Genomic DNA, 24,891 nt, shown 5'->3' on the forward strand with positions numbered 1-24,891 from the left:
AAGTAATGTAAAATAAAATATTAATTATTTTATATTTTTATGTTACAGTTTAAAATATTATTTTAATATAATATTTTAATATTATAAAAAAGTTTTGTATAATAATTAATTTTAATAAATAAAAAATATTCATATATTTTATATTTAATTATTTAAAAATAAAAGATTTTATTACCGTTTAAAGTATTGTGTATTAAAGTATTATTATTTAAAGCATTTATTTATATACTAGAATATTCTATATTTATTAGAGTTTATCAATGCTCTTTTTTATATTAGTCTTTAATTTTTATCTAATATAATTTAATGGCCTATATAAATGTGGCTCATTCAATAAACAATAATTGTTGAGCTCCCAAAACTATGTTATATTGGCATGCATTAAAAGATGTTAATTAGTAACTTGTTAGCGTTTCAGTAATGTGATACATTATATTATTATACATGTATATACTATACTTGTATCATGTAAATGCATATTTTAAGTCCTTCCATGTGATAGCTTGGCTTCCAACCCGTTGATTGATATGATATGTGGTTGGTCAAGATTTGACTATTTGAGGGATTTTGTCTTTCATGAATCATGCATGAGGTGGATCATGGATCGTACAACCTCTCCTGCACCCTGCTTGGCTTGGCTTCTTCCCACACTTGCTGCATAAATTACTAATTTGCCCTATTTACCACTTGAATTGTGTATGAGGTCTATAATCTATTACTTAAGCTTGGACAACGTTCATCAAAATAGCTTTCTTCCTTTTAATGACTCCAACTTTGGGCCACTGCTCTTGGGCTATACATGTTTCATATTTTGTGATAAATTCCTCATTCTTCGGTACTGGAGAAAGAAACCCTTAAACTTAATTCTTCATTGTGTTTTTTTTTTTTTTTTTGGTGACTAATTCTTCATTGTGTTTGTAACACCTTATTATTTAGGAAAGCTTTTAAGTATATCTATACGGTAGACTAATATTTTAATAATTTTTAATTGTTAATTTTAATTATATATATATTTATAATTAAGATCAATAATTAAAAATTACTAAAATACTAGTATATTGGTATATTTAATTTTTTTTATTATTTAACTAATAAAATAACTAATTTAATTTATTATTATATTTTACAAAACTCAAATTAACACACAGTTGATCTTTCAAAAATTATTTTAACAAGTTGTTCTAAAAATTAGGTTGATAGTTATATGATAATATGTACTTTTTTGTGATGTAAGAAAGAAACACAGCAAAAAAGAAAACTATAATAAAAAATGTACCCAAACTCCCAAAGCATAACATGTAAATCTACTTGTTTCACTTGGTTTATAATTTGTTATTCAAATAAATTTTTTTGTTACATTTATTTATCATTCTTATATATGTATTTAAAATTTAATATAAAATTTTAATTTGTTTTCTTCATACAATTAAAACACGATAAAGAATAACTTTTTAACATAAATAATTTAAGTTTAATACTACCGGTATAAATAATTAAAAAGATAAATATTATAAATTAGGTGAAATAATAATTTTATTAGATATCAGATCATGTCATTGTCATATTATTTAGAGCAATTATATTTCGTATACACTAAAATTAATTACTAAAATTAGTCATCGGTATATATATATATATATATATATATATATATATATATATATATATATATATATATATATATATATATATAAATTACATAAATATTTATAAATTCATATAAAATACAATAAAAAAATCATGTGAAGAGCATATGTATATTTATTTTATAGTTTACTCTTTGTTTAAGAAAAAATAGTATTAAGTATGTAATCGAGTAAAGGTACCAAATAATCTATGTATTAGTTATTGTAAAATCATAAATATAGCCAATTTTAAATAAAGTTGATAATTAAAAATTATTAAATAAAAATTTAATAAAATCAATCAAATTATTTAACATTTTTCAACTATTAACTTTTATATAAAATTAATTGCTCATGAATTTTCATCATTAATTATACATCTAGTCACTAATGTTCTAAAAAGAATCTCTCTCGCATTTCTTTTTAGGCCAAAACTTTTTAATTTTATATATGTTGATACTTGATGATGATAGCAACTCAAATCATAAAGCATTATGACAACCATGGCAACTATCGCCACCATGACATATTTACGTCGATGCCCTTGAATTGAGCTTTGAAGGAATCAAATCCTAATCCATGCCAATCCATGGAAATGTGTAGTGCAACAATACATTACTTTACTTTCCGTGCAAAGACTAAATTAAACAATCTGATTCCGCTAAAATAAAAAATCAAAGCCACCGCAATCAATTATTTTTTCTGTACAAGAATGAAGCTTTCTGTTTTTCTTGGGCCAGATATGCTTTTTATATATATTAAACATAATAAAACAAAATACTCCAGTACTACATTTGTCTTGGGAGGGCATATTGCAATAATTTGGAATGCTTACAACTTTCAACGTAGGTAACTTGTAATTACTACTAGTAATATTTATCATTTAATAATCTAAATTATTACAATATTATATTATTTTAAGAAAGAATCAACACTCATTGAGACAGAGGAGACCCCTTCATCACTTTCTCTCTCTATCTATCACTTTTATCCTTCTCTCTCCTTCTCTACGCGATCTCTTTCATTCGCTCTAAATTCCGAAATTTTCACAACAAATCACTGCAAGATCATTCTCCATTCCTTGCATTTTGGGGTTTTCTGGGTCTTTTTCTTGTTCTCGCTGTGCTCTGAACGGTTCAGGAAATTTTCTCACTCAGATTTGAGCTGAATATTACACTGTGGGGGGCTTCAGTTCAGATTCCTGGACTTGTTTAACTGAAGTAAGTTTTCTTCTTTTAAGCATTTGGTGTTACCCTTTTGTCTAAATTCAGTGAGTGATCAACCAAGTTAGTTTATTTACCCTGCTTACTTTGCTCAATCATATTTGAGTGGATCTGTGTTTTCAGGTCCGTTTCTCTTGACAATGGGGTAGTTGTTAAACTTGGGGTTCTGAGAAATTTTGGTGGAGCTAGAGGGAATCAATTTGAAAGTTTCAATTTTTATCCCGATAATTTTTTGTGGATACGTGGGAATCTGGTTATTGGAACACTTAACCATCCCAAAAAGTGACCAAAATAAGCAGAATTATTTGATTGAGAGCTAGGTTCCTGTTTTTTTGACGATCTGGATACAAATTTTGGTGGTAAATAATTCCTTTTAGTTTCATCCCCTTTTTTTCCCGTAAGAAAAAGAAAATAAAATTGAACAAAGGAGTTAAGCTATTTGCTTTTGCATTAGGTATGCAAATAAGGAAATTTGAGAATCTTTTATGGTTCGGGGAATTTTGTAATCTACACATCAGACATGTCCTGGAATCATGTATATCATCGTCGTTTTGTTGCTTTAATTTATAGAGTAGAAAGTTTAGAGGTTGATGTTTAAGGCTCATCCTATGAATTACAGAATTAAATAGATTTGAACACGTGTCTACGAGCACTGAGTTGTGACTGATAACATGGAGTTTTAAGTTTAGAGTGCTTAGTTGATCGTTGTGTCTGAACAGGTATATGGTGTTTCTGATGGCATGTCAGATTGGTGGACTAATGTGCATTACTAGTTGTGTTAAGAATAAATGAATAGTTAGTTTCTTCTAGTGCTGCTACTTTCTGCAATATATATGGCCATGTGCATCTTTATTTTTTTCCACTGATTAAAACTAGTTTTCCTATGCTGCAGGTTTAATGCAATAATTTCCAATAACTAATTTCTGTCTCTCGCCCTAAAGTTACTGCTTTCGGAACTTGTCAGCACTCTATTTGTGTTAAGGCTTATGGCTGGATTATGATATTTAGAACTATGGTCACTGATGTGACATGATAGATTTTTTTGAAGTATTATTTTTGGGATCCTTTTGAGAAACTTACTTGACATCTCAACATAACAAATATGCCTATACGGTGGGCAAATCCGTTCTCAAATTCAAAAGAAACCAAGAAGAAAGCAAGTAAGGAAAGTTTTATTGGCACACTGCATCGGAAATTTAAAACACCATCTGAAGGTAGATTAGGCAGTAGATCTGGAGGTCCCGGTAGACGCTGCAATGACACAATTTCAGAGATGGGGGATCGTTCTCCAGCTGAATCAAGATCTCCTTCGCCTTCCAAAGTGGCAAGATGTCAAAGTTTCGCTGAAAGGCCTCATGCTCAGCCATTACCACTTCCTGGTCTTCACCCTTCAAGTATAGGCCGAGTAGATTCTGAAATTAGCATATCATCAAAATCAAGACTGGAAAAGAGCTCCAAGCCATCATTCCTTCCACTTCCAAGACCTGCATGTATGCGAGGAAGGACAAATCCTTCAGATTTGGATGGAGATATGGTTGCTTCAATCTCCAGTGATGGTTCTGCTGATAGTGATGACCAAACAGAGTCACGCAACCGTAGTCCTTTGGCAACTGACACCGATACTGGGACTAGAACGGCTGCCGAGAGTCCTTCCAGGTAGACTTCTCATGCTGTATTATGCTGCCATATTGCATATATTATATATATAACATCATGTGCATACTTAGGTTGTCTGTGATTGCCTTTAGTAGGTGAAATCTTTTTTGTTTAATTCACTCATATCTTGCTACGTTTCTGAAGCATGATGCTCAAGGATCAACCATCTGTTGTCTCCCAACTAAATTCAAGAGAAACCAAAAAACCAGTGAACATTCTAAGTAATCATATGTCTTCAACTTCACCAAAACAGAGGCCTTTAAGGAACCATGTTCCGAATCTGCAAGTTCCCCCTCATGGTGCCTTCTATAGTGCTCCAGACAGTTCCTTGTCAAGCCCATCGAGAAGCCCGTTGAGAGCGTTTGGCACAGATCAGGTGTTGAACTCTGCCTTCTCGGCTGGAAAGCCATACCCTGAGTTCAATTTAGCCGGTTCTGGCCACTGCTCTAGTCCAGGTTCCGGTCACAATTCTGGGCACAATTCAATGGGTGGGGACATGTCAGGACAGTTATTTTGGCAACCAAGCAGGGGTAGCCCTGAGTATTCTCCAGTTCCTAGTCCCAGAATGACTAGTCCTGGTCCTAGCTCTAGAATTCAGAGTGGAGCCGTCACACCTATTCATCCTAGAGCTGGGGGAACACCCACTGAATCACAGACAAGCTGGGCTGATGATGGAAAACAACAGAGTCATCGTTTGCCACTTCCTCCTTTGACAATTACCAATTCCTCGCCTTTCTCTCATTCCAATTCTGCAGCAACTTCACCATCCATGCCAAGAAGTCCAGCTAGAGCGGAAAATCCAGTGAGCCCTGGCTCACGTTGGAAAAAAGGAAAGCTGATTGGCAGAGGCACATTTGGACATGTCTACGTCGGCTTCAATAAGTATGTAATTCAGACAAAAAACACTTAATTTCTTTATGATTTTTAGTAAATTATTTCTACATGCTTTAATATGAATTTGCTTGGTTTAATTTGTTTCTTTCAGTGATAGTGGTGAAATGTGTGCAATGAAGGAGGTTACCCTGTTTTCAGATGATGCCAAGTCTTTAGAGAGCGCTAAACAATTAATGCAGGTAAAATATCCCTCTTTAAATATAGTAAAATTTTATTAGGATAAGTAATGCGTTTTCATCACATGGGACATTATAGTTTCTAGTTCCGAGTTGAATTTGAAATAGCTTTAAAAATCTAACAACCAGATTTCTGGCAGGAAATTTCTTTATTAAGTCGGCTTCGGCATCCAAATATTGTGCAGTATTATGGTTCTGAAACGGTAAGATCTCCTTCATTTCTGTTTATAAATTCCATGCCTGTGATCGTGATGATTTGTTTTGGGATGTATTACCTATTATCCATTTCTATTGTGTGCACTATTCTCTAGTTACAAGAAATTTCTGGTGGCTTTCCTAACATTATAATGGTAGAAATTTCTCTGAAATGTTTGTTGTTGTGGTTATATGATAGGATGCAATGTCATCACTTGATCCATGTAGCCAACTTTACCCAATGAGAAAAAAAAAATTGTAGTTTATTAATTTTTTTTTATTTTACTTATGGGAGTTGCTGAATCATCCCTTGAACAGGTAGATGACAAGCTTTACATATACTTGGAGTATGTATCTGGAGGCTCCATATATAAACTTCTTCAAGAATATGGACAGTTTGGTGAACTAGCTATTCGTAATTATACTCAACAAATTTTGTCAGGGCTTGCTTATCTGCATGCTAAGAATACTGTCCACAGGTGAACTATGTTAGCTATTCTTGATTTCTAAAGTATGGACATTCGGTGCTCCGTCATATAATGGATAGTTTGTTAGTAGTATGTTTCTGAAATATTGTTTACTTGTAAAGGGACATCAAGGGTGCAAATATACTTGTAGATCCAAACGGCCGGGTCAAGTTGGCAGATTTTGGCATGGCAAAACATGTAAGAATAATGATAATAACTTTCCACTATCCATTATATATATATATATATAATGCTTAGTTAAACTAGGAATTAAGGTTTAAAAAACCCACTAATTAACTAACTTGAGAATTGATAGTGGCACTTTTCCTTTATCTTTTGCCAGTAATTTTTTCATACAAAAAGTGGACACATCCTGATATAATACCGAAGATTCTGACTTCTTTGTTGAACAACAGTAAAAGTTAAAATGTTGAAAAAGATAGCATAGAAAAAAACAATGTTGAAGAAGATGTAAAACTGATTTTATTTTTATTTCTAAGTTTGTAAAAATAAAACTATAAGAATTCAAATACTGGAGTTGGAATATAAATCCAACATTAAAAATAGCAGGCTGAACAAACAAGAATCAAGATGGAACTTGAAGAGAGATTCTCTCATGTTTCTCCTCTTGTTACTGGTACCCTATTATGATGGTAATTGTGTTATTTAGCATATGGACATCATTCCATATCTCAAAATTCAAAGGACATTCAATTAACCTTCCTACTATCTGTTAAACATGTGAAATTCCAACTTTAAATGTCAAATATGAACTTACCTAACAACACCAGTGGAGACATTGGGTGCTTCTGGTTGTTGTGAATTGGTAAATGTTCTGTTTTTCTTATAGCTTCCACTTGAGGTTGCATCTGGTTTATTGATTTTCTGATTCTTTATAATTTGATTTAATCTAGCAGTCGCATAAAATGTTCTCTTTGCTCAACTCATTCCTCACGTTATCTACAGATAAAAGGGCAATCATGTCCATTGTCAATCAAGGGAAGCCCTTATTGGATGGCTCCTGAGGTTAATATTTTTATATCTTTGGTGTCTCTTTTTTTTTTTTAATGAAAAAATTACACTTACTTGGAAGTTGCAACTTGGTTTTGACTTGGTGTGTTTGTTCGTCTGCATATTCAGGTTATAAAGAACACTAGTGGATGCAACCTTGCTGTGGATATATGGAGTCTTGGATGCACAGTTTTGGAAATGGCTACAACCAAGCCCCCTTGGAGTCAATACGAAGGGGTTAGTACTATTATTCTGATGATGATATTCTGACATTACAAACATGACATCCTGAAGAATTATATCCCTCATGGCCTGATGTATTTGCATGTTACCATCTCAGGTTGCTGCCATGTTCAAGATAGGTAATAGCAAGGAACTCCCAAAAATCCCAGATCACCTCTCAAATGAAGGAAAAGATTTTGTAAGGAGATGTCTACAACGTGATCCACATGATCGACCTTCAGCCAGTGAATTGTTGGAGCATGCTTTTGTGAAGTGTGCTGCACCTTTAGAAAGACCTATTCTGGGTCCGGACGCATCAGACCCTCATCCTGCAATTACACAGGGAACAAAAACTCTGGTACATAAGCTATTTTCAACAGATAACATTTAAAACCCATGTTATATCATGCTTTTGTATTGAGTTTTATGGCATGATAGTAGAAGGTAGTAGGCCATCTGCTACTTGATGAAAATATATCATATCACATGGATTCTTTTCTCTTCATGTGGATGTTATGTGATGTGTGTGGAAGATCTTAGAAACCTTTTTTCTGCATGAAAAAGGGCTTTCTTTTTCACTTTTCAGTTTTTCTTTCTGTTATTTATTTATTTATTTTATTTTTTATTTCTTGTGTGGTCTCTCTTTCTCCTGCAATATCGTATTGTTTTCATTGATACTTGACAAAAAATTTCAGGGTATTGGACAAGGAAGGAATCTTTCTATCTTGGATTCAGATAGACTTGCTGTCCATTCTTCTAGGGCCTTGAAAACTAATCCTCATGCAAGGTCTCTCTCTCTCTCTCTCTCTCTCTCTCTCTCTCTCTCTCTCTCACACACACACACACACACACACACACACACACACACACACACACACACACACACATACAAGACTGCTAACATTTACACCATTTCATTGATATTCAGCGACATCCATATTCCAAGAAACATATCTTGCCCTGTCTCTCCCATTGGAAGTCCACTTTTGAGGTCAAGATCACCACAGCACATGAATGGAAGAATGTCACCTTCTCCAATATCTAGTCCACGGACTGCTTCTGGTGCATCGACGCCTCTCACAGGTGGCAACGGTGCCATTCCATTCAGCAACCAATTAAAACAGTCAGTTTACTTTCAAGAGGGTCTTGTAAGCATGCCCAAGTCCCCAAATGGTGTCTACATCAGTGGCTCTGCACATAATGACTCAAATGTTGACATTTTTCGTGGAATGCAAATGGGGTCTCACATTACCTCAGAACTAGTTCCCAGTGAAAATGATATTCTGGGTAAGCAGTTCACAAGGCCATCTCATCCTGAGCCATATGATTTTCAATCAGTCTTGGCGGATCGTGTTGGCCGGCAGCTGCTGCGGGACCACGTGAAGATTAACCCATCCCTTGATCTAAATCCCAACTCCACTTTGCTGAGCCGAGGAAATGGTTTGTAATATCAGGAATTATCCTCGTCGACCCACTTAACCAAGCAGTGCATGAAATTTCTAAGAATACTTTTGGTGTACAAATAAGAAGCCAAAAGCACAAGAGAATTTTTGTAAATAAAATTGGACTCGGGAGTAGACTGAAAATTGGGGCACAAAAGTTCATTTTGCATGGCTTCAGGCTCAGGTTTCTGGAATTCAACCCTCAGATATGCATTGCCAACACAGTAACAGCATGAAAACTTCTGACATCTGATTTCTCAATATCAACTTACCAAAGTGCTCGATTCATTGGCTGAGAGGAACTTGTAGTTTTTTTGTATAACACGAGATGCAGCATCAAGCTTGAGCAGCCAGGAGCTTGGATTTCTCTTCTGCACTTAGACACTAGAAATGACAGCGTTCATGCATGACAAATGTATCTTTTGGAACTTCCAAGAAAAAGAAAAAGAAAGGTTGAATTGATACAAAACTTAACTTGTAGACTATTTTTTGTTGTACAGATGATGGGAAAGTGTATTGTGATTATGCATTTAATTGAAGAAGAGAAAGTCAAGGATTTGTAAAGCACTGAGCACATGTTTTATTGCAGCCTCAATTGTCATCTGGATCTGTTGTATAAATTATTACTTACAGAAATTGAAATCTTAGTATGTGTTTATGGGTTGGGGTGTTGCACTCGAAACTGTATACATTCCAACTCAAAGACACCTCTCTCACCTTGCTTACCTGGCTGTTTCTAGACATGTGTCTTGTTACATAAATTACACATTAGTTTCTGTTAACTAGATTACAATATGAGTTACATTTCCTGAGGTTGGGGTGATTGCATTCGACTAGTAATTTTCATACTTATGAGTAATTTTTACATTTAGGAAATGTTTGAGAGTTAGGATTTTCGTGGGAAGGGAAAAGAAGGGTTTGTAGTGTGAAATTCAAAATTTTACGCTACAAACCTGCTCTGAGGGAATACCTGAAACCAACCTGAAACTTATACTTAAGTTAACAAGAATTTTAGGTAAGTTTAAGTGATTTGGGATTGAAAAATACTTGAGTTTCATGGGGTATATATAATAGACACACTTCTAAATTTCTCAACTTGTAATAGTGGGTAGTTTTTTCTTTAGTATTTGGGAAGTTATCCCACGTTGTAGTAATGGACAAGTCGAGAATGAACATACTTGACATGCAAGTCGGATCAAGTATGGTTTGCGGAACCCGCGTCCTGAACAGGTCAGATTTTTTGGACCATGACCTGTGAACAAAACCTTTGTTTTTTCTCCCTTCCATAAAAAATTCCAACTCACAAACATCCTTTAATGGAATGATTCATCCATCATCTGCCATTTGATTTGATTACAAATTTACAATGGAATTGACATTTCACTTGATGGTAAATGATTGACATAAGGATACGATTGTGTGTGTAAAATTATTGGAAGATAACATTTCTCAACCAAGTTTGAAAAGGCAACCTTTTTAAATATTCTTCTAAAAGTTTCTGACATGAAAAGTGAAAAGTACAGTTGTAATTATCTTACTATAATAGAAATAATATCAACCAAACATATCTTTTGAAAGTTAAACATTCAGGAACGAAGCTAAGCCAACCATTTCTTTAAACCAAATAGCGTCAAACTGGTATGCACATTACATGGAAAGCACGTTTAAGTTCTATGCTTGGAATTCATGTCTATGAACTGTAGTGGTCGGAGTCTATTCAAAACTATAGGTAACTTTCTTCATAGTATTTAAGCCCATACTTTAGCAAAGTATGTATGTATCATGTATGTCATCTCCATGTAATCTACTTAATCAAATTCATGCTGAAGTCCCACAGTTTTTTAGCCAAACGAGCATCAGTTCCCTGAGAGGTTGGTGTGGACAGATTGCTATCGGCGAAGTATTTGCCACTAACTCCCTTCACTTGTGGGTGTAATGCTACATAGCATGTTGTTGCTGCTCCCTACATCATATCGTAACAAAAAGTTGAACAAGTATGGGTCAAAGAATCCCATATTAAACATGATATTCAACACATTTACATTCATGTGTCTGTCGATCTAACTTACCTGTGGGACATTTTTAAACACAATTTTTCCGAACGCATTAACAAGACCTGCATAAATCAAAGAAAAATGCACCCAAATAACTCAGCTACTGTCATTATCTGCAGGCTGAAAACACAAACAATTTCTATATGATATAGATACTAAAGTGAAGTATAAGAATTGGGGCCTAATGCATTTAATTGCAATGACCTAAAATTTTTATAATACAAGTCAAAGGAAATAAATGAAGAATAAATAAAGATGATTTCCTCTGCATAATGGTGCATAGTGATGCCGTAGTTACCATTCACTACACCCGAATGGCGGAAGAGATTGGTGGTAATGGCTCCCGGATGAAGAGAATTTGCAGTAATGTTAGCTCCATCTTCCTGACAATGAAGCAACAAGGAATATTATAGATTATTGCAGATAGTTAACATGGCAAAGGAATAGCACCATTGGAGTCACATTACAGAGACAGAAAGGTACTAAAATGAGAATACTAAAATGAGAAGTAAAGAAAAAGTGAGAAAGAAAGCAAATAAAACGATTATGTGATTGTGCTTGCTAGGAGTTGCAAGAATAGGCTCCAGAAAAGAGGTAAAGTTTGAGGCATTTTAATAAAAAAATTTGAGTATGATTTTCATTAGAACCAGGCAACAATAATCTCCTCGAAATATATGATAAGTTTTGACGAGAATACATATATATATATATATATATATATATATACACACAAAGAAGATAAATGAGTAAGGAGTCATAGCCTCAGAGCTCGTGATAAAACTAATAAAGGCTATATATGATCCTTTTGAAAAATTCTACGGTGAACAAACAAAATCAATGTAATAAGAAGTAAACTGAATGGAAACTGAACAGGCACTGGTGAAAAGCTCAACCAGTTCAACACTACTCAAAATATTTTGAGAGAAACTAGAGATAACAGTAGCCAGCTAAAGTGTTGCATTGTTCTTGTTCTTGTTATTATTATTATTATGACTTTGTTAACTGTTTTCACCAAACAACATAAATTACACCACTGTACAAGAAACAGAAAAGTTTGCACCTTGAGACGTCTTGTGAGTTCATTAGCATGTAACATGTTGGCTAGCTTTGACTGCCCATATGCACGCCAGCTGCTGTAACTATATTCACAAAAAGGCAGAAACAATTAAATAAACATAACTATCAAGTTGATCAAACTGTAGGAATCATGTACTCATGTTTGATTCCACAAACATCTAAAGTGAGCTATCGTCTTCACCATACACAAGGAAGCAAGCATATCACATTCATCAAAATCCTATCAGCAGGTCCTGTTTTCAGCACCATTGGAATGAAAAATATATATGGTGGATACTTCAATGATGATGTCTTCATTGGAAACTATATTTGCTATCTTTATGCCACCAATATTTGGTATTATATAAATTTACTATTTTATAAAAAGGTATTATTGCTGAATTGCATATGGCAATGAAATAAAGTCTCCTGCATAATACTTCTCAATAAATTCCTCTTTCACAAAACATAGAAAGAGACAGATAAAAAATGACTTGGTATAATTTTAATTCAGGTTCTATATTACCTTGATTCGTCATTAATTTTGTCAAAACAAATTCCTTCAGAATATGTAAAACGGTGAGCCTCTGAGGAGAGATTAACAATTCTCCCTTCTTTCTTACTTTCATGTGATGTCTTCTTCATAGTATCCAACAAAAGATTTGTTAAAAGAAAGTGACCTGTGGAATAAAAACTAATGGATTAGTTTCATCTTATGAAAATATTAGCATGCCGAAAGTTATATTTTTGGGGGAAGGTTGAAGTGATGTCACCTACTCACAGAGACATCAATTGAATTTCATTCAGAAGACTTCCTAGGGCTTTCAAACAAAAAACAGAGCAGTTCCATTTTTTCATATACCTAAGTGATTTGTGGCAAATTGCAGCTCAATGTTGTCCTTCGATAGCATGAAGGGGCATGCCATAATTCCTGCATTGTTTCTTAAAATCACAAGGAAAACAATCCAGAAGACATTACTACTGCGTATTCTTGAATGATCAGGAATAAGAGAGATCAAATGGAGAACATACACATATTGAAGAGGGAAGACTAACTACTAAATACATTCAAAGAAGAGAGGATGTCCATTTTTCTTACATGAGGATGTTCAAAGGAAGAGCAGAGGAATTAAACTCTGATGCAAATTTCTTGACAGACTCCAATGAACTGAGATCCAACTCCATGGCATCAACTTTAGCAGAGGGAATCTCTTTAAGAATTGACTCTTTTACATCTTTAGCAGCAGCCAAGTTTCTGACCCCCATAACCACGTGGACACCGCGCAGAGCAAGAACACGTGTAGTCTCAACCCCAATTCCACTGGTTGCTCCTGTTATCATATAATAACAATGGCACGATCCAAGAATACTATACTTATCACATCAAGTTTGTGAAATTCATGTTAAAAGCTTGCAAATAAAACCTCAAGACCATGCATGTCTGACACAAAGGAGGTTATTAAAGTCGATTTAGGAATTTGCAAGCTAACTCGATGAAATGATAATGTTAGGGAGAGGGTACCTGTGACGATGGCAGTGAGGCCAGAGGCGTTGATGCCTTGGGTGACCTCTTCGGCGGTGGAATAAGAGGAGAATCCAGAAGGGCCTTTGCTGCTGAATAGCCACATTTTCGATCGATCTCAGGAATCTGGAATCTCAACCTGGAAAAGTAAGATAACAAATCAATTTATTTTCTATGCAACTCTCATAAATGATCAACCAATCCACTATCCTTCTCTAACCAACCTTTATTTTCTTTTCTTTATTCAATAGGGACGTTGTACTCATCTAATATCAATAGGGAGTCAGAGTCTTCACTCCACAGTTTTTTCCTTTTCCTTTCTTAAAATTTTTTCCTTTCTTATCACTTGAATTCTTCAATGTACTTCATACTAAAAAGAATAAAAGATACAATATACTACTTTCGTTCTTTTTTATAACTTACACGTAGTGTGCAATAGATAAATAAATTGGTCTTCTCACAAATTATTACTATTAAAAAATTCACATCGTGAACAAAATAATCCAAAAATAAATATGGTAAATAAGTTTTAGAAATAAGCATCTTTTGTATTTGAGTTTATACCTTTGATTCGAACTCGGTAAAAACAATTGGATAATTATTTAAAGAACAAGTATAAAACTATAAATTAGCCAAACTTAATATGATAAATATCTCTTAATATGAAGTCAAACTTGAAAATATAGATGTCTCGTATGCACCATGTCAAGCCGTCAAGGGCAGCTTGTTTTCTTTTTCTGTTGACTGACTATTTCTGTGGAATCCACATAGAGTCCATGTTGTGAATTAATAAAAAAAATATAAACATAATAAAGTAATTTTCTAATTAGGAGTAGGACCATCTTGAAATGCAGGGGTAACTCCATCTGTCACTCCAATAAAACTAATATATCAACCAAACACTGGAAATACAGAAATTAATTTGTCCAAACAAAATAGCACTAAATTGGTATGCACATCAAGTTCGAAGCTTGAAACTCATGTTTGTGAAATGTACGATTCAGATACAAGTATAATACTACAATGTAACTTTGTTCATAATATTGATGCCTTTGATTCGCTTAGGATGTAGGTATGATGTCCTTGTGAGCATGGCAATCTACTTGATCAAATTCATACTGAAATCCCAGAGTTTCTTAGCCAAATCATCATCAGTTCCATGGGAGGTTGTTTTGGACAGATTGCTATCAGAGAAGTATTTGCCACTAACTCCCTTCACTTGTGGGTGCAATGCTACATAGCATGTTGTTGCTGCTCCCTACATAGCATGCAAAATCTCATATTCAACATGATGAATGTTTCAACTTTCAACTATCTTGTATGCTAAATTACTCATGTGTCATACCTGCTGGACATTTTTAAGCACAAGTCTCCCAATTGCATTAACTATACCTGCATGAACCAAAAAATTGGATGGAAAATGAACCAAAAGCATACTTTATGAGTTCATAAAATAGTAGAATGTGGTAGTAGTTACCATTGGCCACACCCATATGACGGAAAAGGTTGGTGGCAATGGTTCCCGGATGAAGAGAATTCGCAGTAATATCAGCCCCGTCTTCCTAATCATGATTCAGGAAGCAAGAATTAACATTAAAGAGTGACGGCATAAGAGAGTAAAAAAGCAACTAACCTTAAGAAGTGTTGTGAGTTGATTAGCATGTAAGATGTTTGCTAGCTTGGACTGCCCATAAGCACGCCAGCTGTGGTAACTATAAAATACAAGGAAGCAAAATTAATTACTCATAGAACAAGCTAAGTATGAATTTGAATATGGATATATACCTTGATTCGTCGTTGATTTTGTCAAAACGAATTCCTTCAGAATAAGTTAAACGGTGAGCCTCGGAGGACACATTAACAATTCTTCCTTCTCTCTTACTCTGGCGTGATGTTTTCTTCATTGTATCCAACAAAAGATTTGTCAAAAGAAAATGACCTGCGCATGCATGTGGAATCAAAGCAATCTATGAAACTGATGAAGAAACAATACAATACAATGCTATAGTAATGTATAATAGTAGCAGCATACCGATGTGATTTGTGGCAAACTGTAGTTCAATGTTGTCTTTGGAGAGCGTGAAGGGGCATGCCATAATTCCAGCATTGTTTCTTAAGATTTCAACAAAGCAATGATCAGTGAATGAATTGGATTCATTGGGGAGAGAGAGAGAAGATTGTTTTCTTACATTAATATGTTGAGAGGACGACCAGAGGATTTATATTGTGATGCAAATTTCTTGACAGATTCCATTGAACTGAGATCTAACTCCATGGCATCAAGTTTGGCAGAGGGATTGTCCTTGAGTATTGATTGTTGAACTTGTTTAGCAGCCGTCAAGTTTCTGACCCCCATAACGACATGAGCACCGCGCAAAGCAAGAACACGCGCAGTCTCAGAGCCAATTCCACTGCTGGCTCCTGTGACGATGGCAGTGAGGCCAGTAGCATCGATGCCTGCGGTGACCTCTTCGGCGGTAGAAGAAGATGAGAATCCAGAAGGCCCTTTTCTGTTGAACGGCCACATCTTCTAGAAGCGTGATGAATACTTTCCCTTTCCCTTTCCCAAACGGGTATATGTGTTATAATGGCCTCTATCTCTGTGGTCTCCACGCTGCCAAGTGCCAACTCCTGCCAATTCTCATCTTCCAAAATATCTACAATAGATTAGCTTCTTTAGTAACCAATTAGGATTTACCCAAAAAAAAAGCTTTACAGTTGGAACCATATTTGAATTCTAATTGGCTGCTTCTTACATATTTTACTTTTTTATTAAAAGCATAGGATACGACATTTCACTATACTTTAGTTGTTATGACTTATGAATCATGGCACTAAATTTTACAGTGTTACCGTACCAGTCAAACCAACTAGATTGCACTCTTCCAATCTATTACCTTGCTGTGTGTTGGATTTTCTTTTACACTAGCTTTTTGGAAGATGCTTTTATTCCACGATGTGCTTTTATACAAGTCATTGGGAACACATGTAATGAAGAATAACAGTAACATAACATGACATAGAGAAAGGGAGTACATATAATATGTATATTACCTTTACTTTGTTAAGCATGCTAACATACAGAAAGTATGGTTCAAGACCTTATACATCAAAGTAAAATAAAATTACATACATAGTCTAAAGATCAAAACATGATTAGTACTACCAAGAATCCTTAATTAGTTGTCCTTGGGAGCAGAGTAATAGAGCTTGAAAACTCTTGGAAGATAAACAGGCAAGAGGAAGCCAAACAAGTTGAAGCACCAGAAGGCCATGTTAGCCACTGCAAGAGCCCTCCCAACATACACCCTCCTATCAGACCCACTGTGCTCCTCATTGATCTTGTAGATCTCACTCCTAAGCCAATCCACAATGCTGAAGATCCTCCTTGAGTTGTAGAACACGGGTACAAATGCCCTTATTGGTGTTGAGAATCTCCCCGAGAATGCAACGCCTTCCATGAAAACTTGACTTGCCAACAGGAATACATGGGGTGCTGCTGCCTTGATACCTTCCTTGTCGCCCTCAAAGATACCTTCCAAGATATATGCTATGGGAGCATATAATCCAATGATGGCACCAACCAGAACGTAAAGCTTCAGGACCTTGTTTTGAGGGCTGAAAACTTGTGCTTCCTTTGATGGATGAAGACGTGGAAAAGCAACCTTTGAGATGAAGTACATGTAGAATATGGAGAACACAACGAAGCCAAAGTCTTCGGGGCTAACCATGCCACTTGCTGATAGGACTATCCCCACTGCCAAACAATTTAGCTGCCGGAAAGAGAGGAATCCAACCCTGCGCGTCGTGGTGATGCTTTTCGAGGCATTCTTGCTGTTCTTGAGCGAGTGGTCTTGTTGTTCTTTGTGGACAACTTCTTCTTCCTTTGGTAGGCTAATATCGCTGGTTGGACCGACCCCACCCGACATTTTCAGAACTCAATCTGGTGTTTCTTCAATGTCTTTTTTGTTAACTACTAGAGAAAGATGATTGATTGGATTGGAGCATTGCGAGAAGGAGAAGAATTTGAGATTGGTACGCGCAATAAGCGGAAAGGAATGAATGAATGGAGATAAGGTTGTAGATGATGGCGGAAGTTGTGGACAAATGGCAGGTTCATATGAAATATATTCAAGGTTTGATGGCGTGGCTAATTTGTGTTAGTTGTGGTGACAAGTGTTGCTTCATAATTGTACGGTTGTGTTGCTTCCAAGCCACGAGTTTCGACTTTCATGTTAAGACCATCACCCCAGAAACGGACAATCACCCAGTTCCAAGAAGCATTTTTTTTTCTTTTTGCTAGCTTGCTAAACATAGTAGGATCATATTCCTACGGATACACTCGAAAACATATTGCTAAGGACTTGCTTGTCGTCTAATATATTTGTGTTGTTTAGCTCCATTTTTTAGTTTTTATGACTGTTAACTATTATTATTAAAGAGAAGATATAATATTATTGTAATTTGTTAAGAAAAACATTCAAGTCTTGCATATATTCCGTAATTTAACTGATTAGGGCTCTCTCCATTATCTCAGGGATAGCATGACTACAAAGAAATTGTGCCCAATTATAAAAACTGGGTTACTAATGATAAACAACACCTTTTATTTAAGAAAAAAATAGCAATTCTATAATCAATTAAACAAATTTATTACACAAAATTTCGTAAATAATGCCACAAGAAAAAAAAAAACAAACTTACACAATCCCTTATGACATCATTTGAAGAAAAACAAAAATATAAAGAAGACATCTTTCTGGCAAAAACCCATCTTCAATTTTCTTAGAGAAGACCATTGTTAAAACTGGAACCTCTGTTAAGAAATTGATCGGCAAGTAGTCAAAACTGTGCGTATCTGTATAATTAAATAATCAAATTTCTTCTCTTTCTTACTTCCTTCCTAGTTCCTACTAGGTAGCTGCTTTTTGTTTGGGAATATACTTTATCTTGATTCCCTTTTTAGGCTTCATTTTGGTTTTGGATTTAGTAACTTCGGAGGTTGCATGCAATTGATTCTCTGCATTTGCAACAGTGCCATATCTATCGGCATTAGAAAATTGAGATGCTGTCAGTTCACGATCTTGTACCTCTTGGCATTCAAGCGGTTCAGAATCAGGCGAAACAACCAATTTCACATGGTTTGATGAAATAGCTTCTTTCCATCCTGCATAGGAATTGTTTTTAATTAGATTGAAGACAATTAAAGACCAAGGAAGTCATTTTTAATGACAAGGGACAGTACAATAGAATAGAACTCTGCAAATGTAGGGTAGCAAAGATTACTTTGTGCAAGAAAGGCTTTGGCAGCATGTCTGGAGAAAAGGCTTCTTGGATATGCTTTAGCACCAAAATCGGGAAACTTGTTCCCGAAACCAATATCACTATGATCTATACTATACACCCTTAAACTACTTTGACCTGACAAAGTTTGATCCTCTTTTTCATAAGTATCAGCTTCAGCTCCAGCCCTACCATTTTGAAGTGGAAATGGGTCTTTGGTTCCATGTTTGCCAATTGGCCGCCAAAACTTCACTGTTAATGGGTTGTTGCTACTCTGGGAAGAATCAGGTTTCACTGGCTTCTCCTGTACAGTACACTGCTTTGTCGGATTCTCCACAATATCATCACCATGAGATGCCACAAGGCTACCCACTGATTGGCTGCAATTGCTTAGAGTTACAGATATAGATCCTATTAATACTTCATGATTCTTAACCTTGTCTGGTTCTTTTTGCAGTCTGGCTTTTGAAACCATCCCATCAATATCTGGTTTAGGCTTTCGACTCCAAACTTTCATCCCATTAGTAATAGAAGTCACTCTTTGATCCCGGTTTGTCCCATATCTCTGAATGACTCCATGCTTTGATAATTGAGAATATGGGCTCGCATGTAAACAGTTGGATACAGCCCACTGTGATTTTGGCAGTCCTTGCTGTCTCGCAACCATCATGCGTCGACGACTATGTCTGTGGGATGTTTGTCGCTCAATATTTTGATCAGTGTCACATTCATACCCTGAGTGTGTCTCCCTTTCAGCACCTTCATAAATGTCAGGAAAGTGACAGGCGGATGCATGTGGTGAAGAAGCATGATCTGCAAATGTATCAGAATTATGTGCTTCAAAGACACACGTATCCAAAGATGTTTCTGCAGATAGTACAGCCTCTCCTGTGCTATTGATGTTCCGTTTAATTTCAATGTCATCTTCGAGCAGTTCCCTCCCCTTCTGTTCTTTTTGTCTAAGCTTTTTCTGGCGTTTCCTCTCCAAAATCTCAGCTTGTCTATAAAAAGGGAGAAAAGTTAAATAAACAGTCCTACTTTCCATAAACGGCTAGTTTACAAGAGAGTACACTTGCAACTCTAATCCGTTTTTGGCTTTGCAGCATAAATAAAGATAAAGGACAGATTATTTTATCAAAATAGCCAAATAACTAAAATAATGTGGCGTATTTAATATAGTAGCACAACAGAAGTTTCAGAAGTGGTTAGAAATTTTTTATGAAATCAAATTAAAAGAATAAGGATGATAAAAATCAATTGGGGGCCCCTCCCTAAATTCTAAATGTCATTCAGTCAAGATTACCCTGAAAATAAGGATGATAAAATCAAGCACCCAAAACTGAACAAGGAAACTTGAAAACAGATAAACAAAACCAAGAAGGAAAAAGAAGAATAATAGTATATCATATAATCATATAATCCTACTCTCAAACTAAATCCGTAAACCCTAGAAATAATGGTCATTCCTTAAGAACCTAAAAGGTTAAAACAAACATTAAGAATCACTCAGGATGACCAATAAGGCCAGATATCAAAAGACGCAAAGGATTGGGAGCAATCACGACAGTATAAAAACAAACTGGTTATAGAGCTACGTACCTTTTCTGAGCAGCTTCTTCCTCCTCAACTAGCTGCTTCTGACACTTCAATGCTTCAGCTTCTTTGTCTGCAAGCCATGCCTTCACCTATGTAAAAGGAAATTCCTATTTATTCACGACTATGACTCAGAGAACTAATTCAGATAATTCACACCTTTTTGCTTTGTCAAAATGGAACCAGGTCTGGTTTGTTTGAAACTTGAATACACATTAACTGGAATATATTTTGGAGTTCAGAAAAATAATTACCAATTTCTGCTCTACCAAGAAACTAGTGCAAGCAACTATGTTTTTTGGTTCAAGACCAATCTTTCCAGCCTCTCCATCAAAAACATATCTTTGCATTGACACTGCTGTCCCACACAAAAATGTTTTTTCACTGGAATCATCAAGTATACTGAACAACTCTTGGGAAGATATAGGAAAGCTTGAAGGCCTCGATTCGACAATATCCTGAAAACAATTTATATTTATAGCATCAATATACCATAACAAGAAACATATTTGAAATAAATAACTGATAAGAAAGACCATTAAGTTTCATACCAGAAGGGCAGAACCAGCTTTAAGATAATACTGTGGAAGAGAAGAAAATCCTTGTTTTTGAGTCAGACTTGCCAAAGCATTTAAAATTGAAGACCCTGGAACTTCCTAAAGCATAATCATGTCAATTAGTAAGAAAAAAAAAATATACTTAGATTTGTTAGGGAAAAAAGGGAGGAAAGAGGAAAACAATAGAAGCTGAAAAGAAGTTTGATGAAGAAGTTTCAAACATTCATATTCACATTCGAAAATGCACCTATAACCATCCAACAAATGGACATAGCGCATGAGTTTTCACTTTTCTAATCCATAGTAGCAACTGTAATAGAAAAGTACTACAGCCAAACAAAATAAAACACATAATAGCGTATGAGGATTGATGCAAGTATGCTCATGCAATGAAAGTACTGCAATTTTCTTTTAAAACAAAAAATTAAATAATTAAATAAAAGTCATGCCTTTAAATATGGTCCCTAATTTAGCAGTTGTTTTAGAGTGAGTGAGTAAATAAGTGATTGGATAAGGCCTCATGTCACTCAGATTTCCTTATATCCATTTCATCCCTTCCCAGTAGCCATATATATTTGATATACACTAGTGAGATAAAAGTAAGCCATATTAAAATAACTTCATGTACAAGTAAACCAGTCATGTAAGAAGCAGAAAGTTATACCTCCAACATTACATTCTTGAATGACACAACTTCTTTTGCCTCTTCTATAGAGAGCTACATCATTCACGAAAAATTAGTAAAAAAACAAAACTACTAGTATTCATCATACAAGTGAAATTCACAAAGATGAAAAATTACCTTATCCCAATAAGCTCCTAGAAGATCTCGGTTTTTCTTAGAATCCTACAATTTTAAGCAGCATTAGGTAAAATTGAGGAGGGCATGGAAAAGAACCAACTATGAAAACACACAAAGGACTCATCAACTAAGAGCAAAAATGGGATAAATATTGCTTTTATTTATAGCTATAAAGAAAACCTTATCAAGCTTCTTCAATCGATGGTGTACACGCATATGTCTTCTATGGTTAATGGGAGAGCAAAACTCTCGAGAACACTTGTCACACTTCTGCAACTGAACCTTCACAGGAGAAAGCAAAGGCCACCCTGGAAGTTCTGTCAAACAAATAACAGATTGTATTAGAATACTTGTGTTTAGAACAGTACAGACCAGTACCAAGACCATATGAAATTGGATACATTTTAGAAAGAATTGTGTTAGTTTTGAATAGGCCAGCATACAGGCAAAGTGATCTAAATATTTTAAACTATTGACTCTTCACTTTTCTCTTGTATTTTTCTCTCAAGGGAAAAACACATTCAGTAACCATTAAATATCAAATGAATACAATTTGGTATTCACAATATACTTTCAAAAATCAAACCCCACAAAAAATATAATGACATAATATAAAGTTATTACTGATACCTTGCTGGTCTAAAGCATGGAGTAATTGAATCCATTGTACAGGGCTGTCACCAGCCCTAGGAAAAGAAAGGAAAGGTTCCTTTCCAATTGCTTGTCTGATGATGGTATCTATAGAATCATTTCTGTCTTCTGTTTTCATGACATCAGGAGAGCCAGAGGCCGTGAGTTTAGCAACTGGCATCTATTCACACCAAAGGCCTACCAAGAGGGTTTACAAGATTCTACTGCATAGATTATGGAAAATTACACGTAAACATAGGCATAAATTTAAAATAACTGGCAAGAGGAAAGGAATAAATAAAGTTAAGTATTCAACAAAATTGAATTTCAAGGGAACAAAAAACACTGTCAGGACACAGTTAAAGGGAAAAAGCCAAAGACAGGAACAGGATGGTACAAATTGCTCAACTGATTATGGAGAGCACCCAACTTTCATATGATGAAGCAAAACATGAGATTGTTGAAATGAAAATGCAGAAAATTGCTATTATCAAACCAGGCCTCTTTAATTCATTATGTTAAAGCATTAGGCATACATATTTGCCATATTTATAATATCTTCTGAAGCTTATTTACAAGCTAGTGAAACACTTCAATGGTGAAAAAGAAGAATCAAGTGTACTGGCATTATACCATTCTCGTCATTTATAAATTGTTATAGAATGAATTCCGAAAATAAACAATGTAATCCAAGTGTCCAGTTATTTAATAATTGCTTCCAAACAACTGCAATTCTAGATCCAATGAATTGAATATTCAAAGCATACCTATACCTGGAAACTTTTATTCACTTCTACGTTAATGTAATTCAAACAAAAAAATCAAGCCATATAAAAATTGATCATTGAATAAATGAAACTCCAAATATATTGAAACTCAGCAATAGCAAAAGGGATGGATGTAGATGTAGAAACTGCACTTTAATCCATGTTAGGGTGTTCAACATATATTGACATAATGCTAATGAATAAACTCATCCTTCGTATTCAACTGTTCAATCACTGGATGATTAATTGTATTTTTCAATCGAGAAAATAATAACACAAATCTATAAGAACATGATCTGTGATCCAGTTAGGGAAAGCAAAGTAGCACAATAGTGGATCAAGTAGGTACGTACCACGGGCACAACGAGATCGGTTGAAAAACAAAAAGATTTCTGTGACTATCCGAAGAAGAAACAAAAACAGCTGAGGAGTAGATTTGGATGCACCGAAAATGGTACTGCTCAGAGAAACAAGAGAAGAACCTGCAGTAGTTGCACTAGGGTGAAAATTATAAAACGTTGCTAACAAGAAAAGGGAAAAAAAAACACAAAAACAAAAACAAAAACAGAATTTAATTACTAATTTAGTTATTATTGGTTTGGATTTTGGGCTTAGGTCACATCACATCACAAATTCACAATCACAGAACCTCTTTACTTTTATCCCACAAGTGACAGCGCACGTGCCTCCATATAATTACAGTGCTAAGCATATGACATGAGACTTAAAACATTAATGGATGAATTTAAGTTGTGATCTTAATATTATATTATTACTGTGGGCTTTTGCTAACATAATATTTATTAAGATTTAAGAATACAAAATTTATTTAAAAAAAGTTATTTTAAAATGTGTAATAGTATTAAATGAATAAAAATTCGCGTCCTCTATAAAATATTTTTAATTTTATTTTTGATATTGTTACGTTCCCATAGAATAACATGATAACAATGTCAATGGAACCGACTTGGTCACATGAATATAGACAAAAGAACACCGTTTATATATGGCCCAATTGTAATTTTAGTGCACTGCAAAATCCGTGCATCAGTTACACACACCATAAGATAATTGTTCAAAATTGTTTTAAGGTGGATTTTATAGTACTTTTTATTATAGTACTTAAATTATCTAACTTGTTTTTATAAATAAAAAATAAAATATATAAAATAAAAATAAAATATTTAAACTTTATTAAATATTATTTTTTTGTCTTTTTTAATAAATTAGACATTATATCTTAGCCTCTTAAGCACCATAGCATTCATTTTGTTTTAATTACTTATGAAACTTGAACATAGGATAATGCGAAGACAAAATTGGAGGTGAAAGAGGTTATGTGCTATGGAGGATGATAATATTGCATGGGGTATAACGTAGATATGAGAAGGTAGATAGAATGAGTTTTAAATGACTCTTTCTTTTTGGGTAATGCATGAGTAGGTCTTGGTGTAAGTCGTTAATCCATAAACTTTTACGTGTTCTCCTCATGTTTTGTTGGAAACGCATTTGCTAATTACAAAAAGAAAAATACTTAAATTTCAGTGAACGATATTTTATTATAGAATATTTTATATTAATATATCCTAGCATATTTTCGTTACCTTTTCCTAGATGATGACTACAAAATCATACATACACATATTCAAACATTTATTCCATTACTTTTCTAATGACTAGAGATTTCTAACTTAGGCTCCGTTTGAAAAACACAAA

At 34.7% G+C, this 24,891-nt stretch overlaps 5 protein-coding genes and 1 long non-coding RNA gene across 8 annotated transcripts; 1 reads left to right on the forward strand and 5 right to left on the reverse strand.

Annotated features, from left to right (window-relative positions):
- Window positions 1-2,301: 2,301 nt before the first annotated feature.
- LOC112711623 (mitogen-activated protein kinase kinase kinase YODA) lies at window positions 2,302-9,636 on the forward strand. 2 transcript variants are annotated; one of them, XM_025764320.3, is made up of 12 exons: window positions 2,302-2,845; window positions 3,741-4,504; window positions 4,649-5,386; window positions 5,490-5,577; window positions 5,715-5,777; window positions 6,088-6,248; window positions 6,359-6,434; window positions 7,203-7,262; window positions 7,377-7,484; window positions 7,588-7,827; window positions 8,165-8,256; window positions 8,398-9,636. In XM_025764320.3, exons 2-12 carry the CDS (start codon window positions 3,951-3,953, stop codon window positions 8,915-8,917), a joined length of 2,700 nt encoding a protein of 899 aa, XP_025620105.1. In that variant the 5' UTR covers window positions 2,302-2,845; window positions 3,741-3,950; the 3' UTR covers window positions 8,918-9,636. The 2 variants fall into 2 exon arrangements, with proteins under 2 accessions (XP_025620105.1, XP_072059533.1); XM_072203432.1 differs by having other exon boundaries at window positions 2,540-2,845; window positions 3,725-4,504.
- LOC112711629 (uncharacterized) lies at window positions 6,697-8,053 on the reverse strand. The gene is made up of 2 exons (XR_003157559.2): window positions 7,323-8,053; window positions 6,697-7,196 (listed from the first exon to the last, which is right to left on the reverse strand). It is a non-coding gene; the product is annotated as an uncharacterized lncRNA (long non-coding RNA).
- Window positions 9,637-10,496: 860 nt separating the features above from the next.
- LOC112711627 (short-chain dehydrogenase TIC 32, chloroplastic) lies at window positions 10,497-13,928 on the reverse strand. Of its 2 annotated transcripts, XM_025764324.3 has the most exons (9): window positions 13,768-13,928; window positions 13,544-13,682; window positions 13,121-13,352; window positions 12,884-12,963; window positions 12,548-12,701; window positions 12,026-12,104; window positions 11,264-11,348; window positions 10,981-11,027; window positions 10,497-10,874 (listed from the first exon to the last, which is right to left on the reverse strand). In XM_025764324.3, the coding sequence occupies exons 2-9, from the start codon at window positions 13,647-13,649 to the stop codon at window positions 10,716-10,718; spliced, it is 942 nt and encodes a 313-aa protein (XP_025620109.1). In that variant the 5' UTR covers window positions 13,650-13,682; window positions 13,768-13,928; the 3' UTR covers window positions 10,497-10,715. The 2 variants fall into 2 exon arrangements, with proteins under 2 accessions (XP_025620109.1, XP_029145031.1); XM_029289198.2 differs by lacking the exon at window positions 13,768-13,928 and having other exon boundaries at window positions 13,544-13,767.
- Window positions 13,929-14,392: 464 nt separating this feature from the next.
- Window positions 14,393-17,611, reverse strand: LOC112711626 (short-chain dehydrogenase TIC 32, chloroplastic). Its single transcript, XM_025764323.3, has 8 exons — window positions 16,441-17,611; window positions 15,733-16,200; window positions 15,576-15,655; window positions 15,329-15,482; window positions 15,177-15,255; window positions 15,021-15,105; window positions 14,889-14,935; window positions 14,393-14,801 (listed from the first exon to the last, which is right to left on the reverse strand). Exons 2-8 carry the CDS (start codon window positions 16,068-16,070, stop codon window positions 14,643-14,645), a joined length of 942 nt encoding a protein of 313 aa, XP_025620108.1. The 5' UTR covers window positions 16,071-16,200; window positions 16,441-17,611; the 3' UTR covers window positions 14,393-14,642.
- LOC112711628 (uncharacterized) lies at window positions 16,577-17,472 on the reverse strand. The gene has a single exon (XM_025764325.3). It carries the CDS (start codon window positions 17,470-17,472, stop codon window positions 16,723-16,725), a length of 750 nt encoding a protein of 249 aa, XP_025620110.1. The 3' UTR covers window positions 16,577-16,722.
- Window positions 17,612-18,147: 536 nt separating the features above from the next.
- On the reverse strand, window positions 18,148-23,799 carry LOC112711624 (uncharacterized). Its single transcript, XM_072203433.1, has 10 exons — window positions 23,529-23,799; window positions 22,409-22,632; window positions 21,959-22,095; window positions 21,779-21,823; window positions 21,641-21,694; window positions 20,971-21,075; window positions 20,674-20,877; window positions 20,426-20,511; window positions 18,830-19,827; window positions 18,148-18,710 (listed from the first exon to the last, which is right to left on the reverse strand). The coding sequence occupies exons 2-10, from the start codon at window positions 22,587-22,589 to the stop codon at window positions 18,457-18,459; spliced, it is 2,064 nt and encodes a 687-aa protein (XP_072059534.1). The 5' UTR covers window positions 22,590-22,632; window positions 23,529-23,799; the 3' UTR covers window positions 18,148-18,456.
- Between the last annotated feature and the right edge of the window lie 1,092 nt (window positions 23,800-24,891).

This window comes from Arachis hypogaea, chromosome 9 (genome assembly GCF_003086295.3).
Source record: "Arachis hypogaea cultivar Tifrunner chromosome 9, arahy.Tifrunner.gnm2.J5K5, whole genome shotgun sequence".
Classification (NCBI taxonomy): domain Eukaryota; kingdom Viridiplantae; phylum Streptophyta; class Magnoliopsida; order Fabales; family Fabaceae; genus Arachis; species Arachis hypogaea.

Bases quoted from the DNA above. Each gene is read 5' to 3' on its own strand.
- LOC112711623 (XM_025764320.3), top strand. From the start codon at position 3,951: ATGCCTATACGGTGGGCAAATCCGTTCTCAAATTCAAAAGAAACCAAG. The intron at 6,249-6,358 runs GTGAACTATGTT...TTACTTGTAAAG, and splicing joins GCTAAGAATACTGTCCACAG to GGACATCAAGGGTGCAAATA. The intron at 8,257-8,397 runs GTCTCTCTCTCT...ATTGATATTCAG, and splicing joins AAAACTAATCCTCATGCAAG to CGACATCCATATTCCAAGAA.
- LOC112711627 (XM_025764324.3), bottom strand. From the start codon at position 13,649: ATGTGGCTATTCAGCAGCAAAGGCCCTTCTGGATTCTCCTCTTATTCC. The intron at 12,964-13,120 runs GTAAGAAAAATG...TGTGATTTTAAG, and splicing joins CTTCCTTTGAACATCCTCAT to AAACAATGCAGGAATTATGG. The intron at 11,028-11,263 runs GTAACTACGGCA...TGATTTATGCAG, and splicing joins CCATTCGGGTGTAGTGAATG to GTCTTGTTAATGCGTTCGGA.
- LOC112711626 (XM_025764323.3), bottom strand. From the start codon at position 16,070: ATGTGGCCGTTCAACAGAAAAGGGCCTTCTGGATTCTCATCTTCTTCT. The intron at 15,106-15,176 runs GTTAGTTGCTTT...AATCATGATTAG, and splicing joins AACTCACAACACTTCTTAAG to GAAGACGGGGCTGATATTAC. The intron at 14,802-14,888 runs GTATGACACATG...CATGCTATGTAG, and splicing joins TGCTTAAAAATGTCCAGCAG to GGAGCAGCAACAACATGCTA.
- LOC112711628 (XM_025764325.3), bottom strand. From the start codon at position 17,472: ATGTCGGGTGGGGTCGGTCCAACCAGCGATATTAGCCTACCAAAGGAA.
- LOC112711624 (XM_072203433.1), bottom strand. From the start codon at position 22,589: ATGCCAGTTGCTAAACTCACGGCCTCTGGCTCTCCTGATGTCATGAAA. The intron at 21,076-21,640 runs GTATAACTTTCT...ATTATGCTTTAG, and splicing joins TCAAGAATGTAATGTTGGAG to GAAGTTCCAGGGTCTTCAAT. The intron at 20,878-20,970 runs GTATGAAACTTA...AATTGTTTTCAG, and splicing joins AAGCTGGTTCTGCCCTTCTG to GATATTGTCGAATCGAGGCC.